At 44.2% G+C, this 7,597-nt stretch overlaps 1 protein-coding gene across 1 annotated transcript in view; it reads right to left on the reverse strand.

Moving 5' to 3' along the window:
• HDHD2 (haloacid dehalogenase like hydrolase domain containing 2) overlaps positions 1-7,597 on the reverse strand; it is a 16,766-nt gene that overhangs the window by 8,352 nt on the left and 817 nt on the right. Inside the window, exons 2-3 of the mRNA XM_015828525.1 lie at positions 5,510-5,611; positions 4,440-4,648 (exon numbers count right to left, since the gene is read on the reverse strand). Coding sequence (XP_015684011.1) covers positions 4,440-4,648; positions 5,510-5,610 — 310 coding nt within the window. The 5' untranslated portion in view covers position 5,611. The remainder of the gene's footprint in view (positions 1-4,439; positions 4,649-5,509; positions 5,612-7,597) is intronic.

Below are 7,597 nucleotides of genomic sequence, written 5' to 3' on the forward strand. Positions count from 1 at the left end.
TGCTGAATCACCCGGAGATTGTGAGTTCTAGTCCCACCTTAGACACGATAGCTAGCTGGGCGACTTTAGTCCAACTACCTGGAGACCGTGAGTTCTAGTCCAGCTGGATGTTCCCAGCACTGGACTCAGCTGGAGTAAACCATAATAATGAGAAACCGTTATCTAACTGGTGAACTAAATTATTATGTAAAAGTTAAACAAGAAAGGCGTTAAAGATTTCCAGAAAAGAATTGCTACAGAACGGGGATGGTGGACGTGAGGTAAGGAAGATGGATGAGATTCAGCATAAACACCCAATCAGAATTTGGGATAATTCATACACCTTCTGCTTGTGGACACTCCAGGGGTATCTGGGTAGTCGTTTTGACATGAAAATGGGGCTTGGCCCGCCCTAAAAGACCCTTTTCTTATCTTTTTTAAATGGAAGTCTGCAAGTAAATCCTATTCACCAAGGAAGTCATCACGCAAGAATCCTATTTATACTCAGATGTAGCAGGACATGGCTGCCGGTATCTTTCTCACTGGCCGTCTCGTGGCTGTAACTTCCTAACTTTGAAGAAAATTCTCTGCCTTCCTCATCTCCTTTTCGGATCTGGATTAATATGCGACACTTAAGGCCTCTGCCACAATTCACACCGTGAGGTTAATGAAATGGTTTTGGGGTGTCCGACTCACAACCAACACAGATAGAAAAGTTAAGCCCCATCCTGTTTTCCATGAAGAAATAATAGAATAGAATGAATAGTAGAATAGACTAGAAATATAGAATAGACTAGAAATATAGAATAGAATAACATAGAATAGAAATATAGAACAGAAATATAGAATAGACTAGAAATATAGAATAAAAATATAGAATAGACTAGAATAGAATAGATTAGAATAGAAATATAGAATAGAATTATAGAATAGACTAGAAATATAGAATAGAAATATAGAATAGAATAGCATAGCATAGAATAGAAATATAGAACAGAAATATGGAATAGACTAGAAATATAGAATAGAAATATAGAATAGAATAGATTAGAATAGAATAGATTAGAATAGAAATATAGAATAGATTAGAATAGAAATATAGAATAGAAATATAGAATAGAATAGACTAGAATAGACTAGAAATATAGAATAACATAGAATAGAATAGAATAGAATAGAAATATAGAATAGAATAGAAATATAGAATAGAATAGAAATATAGAATAGAATATAGAATAGAATAGAAATATAGAATAGAAATATAGAATAGAAATATAGAATAGAAATATAGAATAGAATATAGAATAGAATATAGAAAATAGAACAGAACAGAACAGAATAGAACAGAATAGAATAGAACAGAACAGAATAGAACAGAACGAATAGAACAGAATAGAATAGAACAGAATAGAATAGGAATCTGAAAGGTGTCCTTATGAAATGCAAAAACGAATAGAACAGAACAGAACAGAATAGAACAGAATAGAACAGAACAGAATAGAACAGAATAGAATAGGAATCTGAAAGGTGTCCTTATGAAATGCAAAAACGAAAGTGCATCATTCGGAAATATTCCCGTGTGGATTTTATGCATTTACTTGACTTACTTTGCAACACTCCCTGGCAGCATCTGGGTCCATTAAGCAAAGGATGGATTACGCTCATCTGGCTGCAAGCTATCTTAAACGAAGATTATCCAAGAATAATTCCATAGTAGTTACTAACAGGGGCTTAAACATCTTTCATCGTACTTAAAACTACCGGACGCCGAAGATATGCATAGAAAGCATTTTAGGTGAAGAGAAGGGGAGAGTCATGACCCAAATGGGATTTGACACAGAATTGATCTAAAGATGGGGAACAATCTGATTTACGAGCAAACTTTTAAAATCTCCCTTACATTAAGATGCTTCGGTGTCATCCACTGATTGGGGCCAGATGGAACGGGAGGCAGTTAGTTTGTCAACATATGCCAAAGCTGGAAGACTTAGCAAGATACGTAAATCTGGTGTGAAATTGAAATCCACCAGGCAGGCAACAAAGCAGCAGCCAGAAAAAAGCTTATTTTAAGTTTTCCCTAGAGCACAACAATCGTCTCAGCACTGAAACACAAGGAGACCTCAACTCCTGGATACTGGAGATGGTTACCAGTATCAAATTCCTGGGTGTGGAGTTAACAAGTAAGCTGGCTTGGTCGCTCAATAGAGACACTGGTGAAGCAGGCACAGTGGCGCCTGCATTTTCTGTGTCACATGAGAAAAACACATCTTCCTTCCCCTGTCCTCACCACTTTCTACAGAGGGACGATTGAGAGCATCCTGTCATACGGCATCACAGTCTGGTTTGGAAGCATCCCTGCTTCAGACAGGAAGGTGGTGCAGAGAGTGGTGAGGACGGCAGAAAAGATCATTGGCAGTTCCCTCCCTCCCATCCAGGACATGGCACATAAGCGCTGCTTGAGCAGGGTCCACAAGATTGTCTTGGATGCTACACACCCTCTTCATGACCTGTTTTCCTTGTTACCTTCTGGGAGGGGGGGGGCTCCGTGATATCGGAAGCAGAACATCCAGATTCAGCTACAGTTTCGTTCCACACAGTATAAACCTTGTGAACTCTCAAGCTTCCTCCTTCTATTATGTATTCAAGATGGACAGTGTTTAATATTCATATGTTATGTATATGTAGGGGTGTAGGTCTATACATACGTTGTATATAGTATGTATATGTTGTATATAACAGTGATGGCGAACCTTTTAGAGACCGAGTGCCCAAACTGCAACCCAAAACCCACTTCCATATAGTTGGGTGCTGGGTGGGCTTAGCCCATTGGGTGGGCGTGGCTGCGATGGTAACGGCAGACTGGGTGGGACTAAAAAGTTCAAACAATCAATTCCAACTTTGCAAGATCTTTCTTTCCCCACAAGAAGTTGAAATTGACTGACTGAACCTTTTTTTTTTTTTTGCACATGGTGGCAGAGGCCTAAAGCGAAAAAGTTTTATAAAACCCAGCTGAAGACCTAGGACTGGGATTACGACATGCGTGCCCACAGAGAGGGCTCTGAGTGCCGCTTCTGGCACCCGTGCCATAGGTTCGCCACCATTGGTATATAGTATGTTTAGGTGTGTGTCATGTATGTGTTCACTGTGAGAGCGGGCAACTAAATTTCATTTTTAATGGGTGCCGTTGTGCTCACAGGAAAAAATGACAATAAAGGTAATCTAATCTAATCTAATCTAATCCAACAACTGTTCGTTTAGTGACTGTTCAAAGTTATGGCACTGGAAACAGTGACTTAGGACCGGTTTTCACACAGCATCCTGGTCATGTGATCAAAAGTCGGGTGCTTGGCACCTGATGCCCAGCTGGTTTCGAATTTAAGGTAGGATTAGAACTCACAGCGCCCTTCCTGGCCACCAGCCTGCGGCCTTAAACTGGCTCCCATTCCAGGCAGTCCTCGCCTTACAACAATTTTCTTAGTGATCCTTCAAAGTTACAACCACACTGAAAAAAGGTGACTTGTGACCGTTTTTCACACTTACGACGGTCACAGCATTTCCCTCCCCTACGGTCACGTGATTTCCACTCGGCTGCTTGGCAACGGACTCACATTTACGACGGTGGCAGCGTCCCGGGGGGGGAGGTCGTGCGATCCCCTTTTGCGACCCCCTGACCAGCAAAGTCAACGGGGGAAATCCGGATTCACTTAACAACCATGTGGCCTAATTGACACAACTTCCGGGATCCCCTTAACCAAGGGGGCAAAGCTCACGTTACCAATTTCTCACTTAGCAACCTCAGTTTTGGGCTCCACCGTTGTCGTAAGTGGAGGACTTACTTGTATAGGACAGCAGCGGTGTTAAATCGTCCATGCCTCTTTTGTCTGTGTGTGTACGTGTCATTCTATCATTAGGTAAGCAAGGTTTGATCAGGATACTGTTGTGTCTCCGTCTTGTGAGCCCCTCTTATCAGAGGAAGAAGGCTCCGAACATGAAGGAGAGGAGATGGCCAGGCCTCGCTCTCCAGGACCCTCCTCTTTGGCAATGCCTCAGGTGTCTCCCGACGGAGAAGAGATTGACCAGGAGCCAGGTGTTTCGGATAGTGAGGAAGAGAAGTTGTGGCTGGATCCACGCCAGCGTAGGAGCGACAAGCGTGCGCAGCAGAAAAGGAGGCGTGCCAGAGATTAAGCTGAGTCACTGGACCACACCCCACAGGCTATAAAAGGGAGGTGGTGGCCATTTGGACCTCTGTGACGGACAAAGCTGAATCTCTGGCGAAGTAGTTTGCTGTGGCTTGAATTTCAAACTGTGTGTATTGTTTTTTGTTCTCTGAGTAAAAGTCTTGGCAGGCAGCTACGGAGCTGCTGCCAAGTTTTCTTATCTGTGGATTGGAGTGTGGAGAAGTTATTTAACCCTCGGCTGGCTGTTTGGGTGTGTGTGTCAGACGGGGACAGAACAGATACCTGCAAAATCGCGCAAAGCATTTTCTTCCACCATCAGCAAAGGACGGACTTTTTTCTGCTCCAACAAATTCCGGGCCGCCGTCAGAGAGGTGAAGATCTCGTCCTCCTTAATGTCAAACTCGAGTTTCTTCAGCCTGCCCAGCAAGTCTTGCTTGCACTCTTTGGTTGTGTTTGTCACAAATCGGATGGCGACGGGAGCAGAACGCAACCTAGCCGGGAGAGACAGAGAAGCTGGTGGCATTTGGAGCACAGAGGTACTACTGTATGTGGAATCTTACTACAGGGGGGTAGCTCGGTACTCGACATTCATTGGTTCCCGGAGGCGCGACAAGTACTAAAAACTAGGCATGCCAAACGAACCGGGTGACCTGTGGCAGGATCCTTTGTTTGGGCCGGGAAGAACTTTCTGCCTGTCCTTTTTCCCAACATGGCCGACATCCTGTCCTCCCTGTGTAGCCACCCCTCTCTTCTCTCTGCAGTGTGCCAAATGCCAAAGGAGGAGAATATTCGTAGCTCAGGGTTGAAATGAGGGGGTCCTTGGTGCTCTCTGTGCTGGGTTGTTTTCTTGCAGACGTTTCATGACCCGAACTAGATAACGTCATCCGTTCTAGAGGGGAATGGTCTTGTGGAGTGGAATGGAAGGGAGGAGGAGGAGGAAGAGGAGGAGGAGAAGGAGAAGGGGGACTGTGGGGTCCATGGTGCTCTCTGAGCTTGCATGTTTTCTTGCAGACCTTTCATGACCCAAACTAGATAACGTCATCACTGCTAGAAGGAAGTAGGGTTTGTGGAATGATGGAGGAGGAGGAGATGGAGGAGGAGGAGGAGGAGGGAGACTGTGGGGTCCTTGGAGCTCTCTGAGCTTGGCGGTTTTCTTGCAGACATTTTATTACCTAACTAGGCAACATAATCAGTGCTAGAAGGGAGGAGGAGGAGGAGGAGGAGGACTGTGGGGTCCTTGGTGGAAGCGACACCCCTGCCTGCAAAAGCATCTTGTCAGCTAAGAAATGGAACTTGTACAATTGCCTCTTTCCCCACCCGTCCTTCAATAAAACTTGGAGGAAATAACTTGCTTTTTAAGAGCTTCTTGGGCTCCTGGCACAGCGGAGTCTTCTATATGAAGCGTGCCACTCAGATCCACCAAGACCGCTTTTATCGCACGCCGAGTTGCCATCCTTCAAGCCAAGGGGAAGATGGGGGTGGTGGAATGGGGGGGGGGAGGAAAGAGCATAAATGATTAGGTAACAACAGACCATTAAAGCAAGCAGAAACACACACACACACACACACACACGCTACGTAGATGAGCCCTCTAAAAAAAAAGAAGGTGGCAACCTATGAAAATATATAGCAGTGTTCCAATATCTCAGGGGCTGCCCCAAAAGAAGAGGGAGTCAAGCTATTCTCCAAAGCGCCTGAAGGCAGGACAAGAAGCAACGGGTGGAAACTCATCAAGGAGAGAAGCAACCTAGAATTAAGGAGAAACTTCCTGACAGTTAGAACAATTAACCAGTGGAACAACCTGCCTCCAGAAGTTGTGGGTGCTCCATCACTGGAGGTTTTTAAGAAGAGACTGGACAGCCATTTGTCTGAAATGGGTGTAGGGTTTCCTGCCTGAGCAAGGGGTTGATGACCTCCAAGGTCCCTTCCAACTTTATTATTATTATTATTATTATTATTATTATTATTATTATTATTATTATTATTATTATTATTATTATTATTATTATTACTACTACTACTACTACTACTACTACTACTACTACTACTACTACTACTACTACTAATTGATCAATCAGAATTTCTCCTCCAATCCCCCACACACAGAAAAGGAATTTCATATTTTTTTAAACAGAAAGAGTTACACGCAAAACAAAATTGGTTTCAGAGGATCATTGCCTAGCAGCTCAACTCAACATATTTTATAAATTCTCTTGCTACAGCAGAAACAGTGGTTCCAACTGTAACTCCGTTACACAACTCAGCAGGAATTAAGAGACACTTTTTAATTGGGATATGTGTGGACTTCAATTCCCAGAATTCCCCAGCCAGCCATGCTGGGGGTGGGGCCCGCACATCTTGAATACAAGAACAACAATAGAGTTGGAAGGTACATTGGAGGTCATCTAGTCCAACCCCGAGAGTCTCAGCATCTTTTTTACATCGTGGTGACCAAAACTGGATGTCGTATTCCAAGTGTGGCCTTACCAAGGCATTGTAAAGCGGTATTAACACTTGACGTGATCTTGATTCTATCCCTCTGTTCATGCAGCCCAGCACTGTGTTGGCCTTTTTGGCAGCTGCAGCACACGGCTGGCTCCTATTTAAATGATTGTCCACTAGGACTCCGAGGTCCCTCTCACAGTTACTACTATTCAGCAAGGTACCACCTATACTATACCTGTACACTTGGTTTTTCTTGCCTAAATGTAGAACCTTACTTTTTCCACCCTTGAATTTCATTTTGTTAGATAGCGCCCAGTGTTCAAGTCTGTCCAGGTCCTCCTGTATCCTAAGCCTGTCTTCTGGAGTGTTGGCTATTCCTGCCAGCTTGGGGTCGTCTGCAAATTTGATGAGTTCCCCATCTATCCCCTCGTCCTAAATCCTTGATGAAGATGTTGAAGAGCACTGATCCTTTCTTTGTCAGTGGGCAAACGTACAAATTCAGCAGGGGATCCAATACAATAGGCACCTGGGACACCCCACTACACGCTTCCCTCCATGTACACACGCGTGTAGCTCTGAAACGGGCTGAGGTTGAGAAACGAGAGCATAAGAAGGGAAGCAGGATTTTCTCTTTCGTTGCGTGCAGCTACAGCAAGGAAGGAGGGAGGCAGCTGAAACTGGTGGGAAACAAAGCCTGAACACGGACTCATACAGAGACAAGGGTGGCACTCCCTTTGGGCATTGGAAGCAACGCCATTGGGCAATGGATGCCTGGCAGGCACCAGGCAGAAATGACCTGCTGAAGAAGAAGAAGAAGAAGAAGAAGAAGAAGAAGAAGAAGAAGAAGAAGAAGAAGAAGAAGAAGAAGAAGAAGAAGAAGAAGAAGAAGAAGAAGAAGAAGAAGAAGAAGAAGAAGAAGAGAAGGAAGAAGGAGAAGAGGAAGAAGGAGGAGGAGGAGGAGGAGGAGGAGGAGGAGGAGGAAGAAGAAGAAGAAG

This window comes from Protobothrops mucrosquamatus, unplaced genomic scaffold (genome assembly GCF_001527695.2).
Source record: "Protobothrops mucrosquamatus isolate PMUCROS unplaced genomic scaffold, P.Mucros_1.0 scaffold4619, whole genome shotgun sequence".
Classification (NCBI taxonomy): domain Eukaryota; kingdom Metazoa; phylum Chordata; class Lepidosauria; order Squamata; family Viperidae; genus Protobothrops; species Protobothrops mucrosquamatus.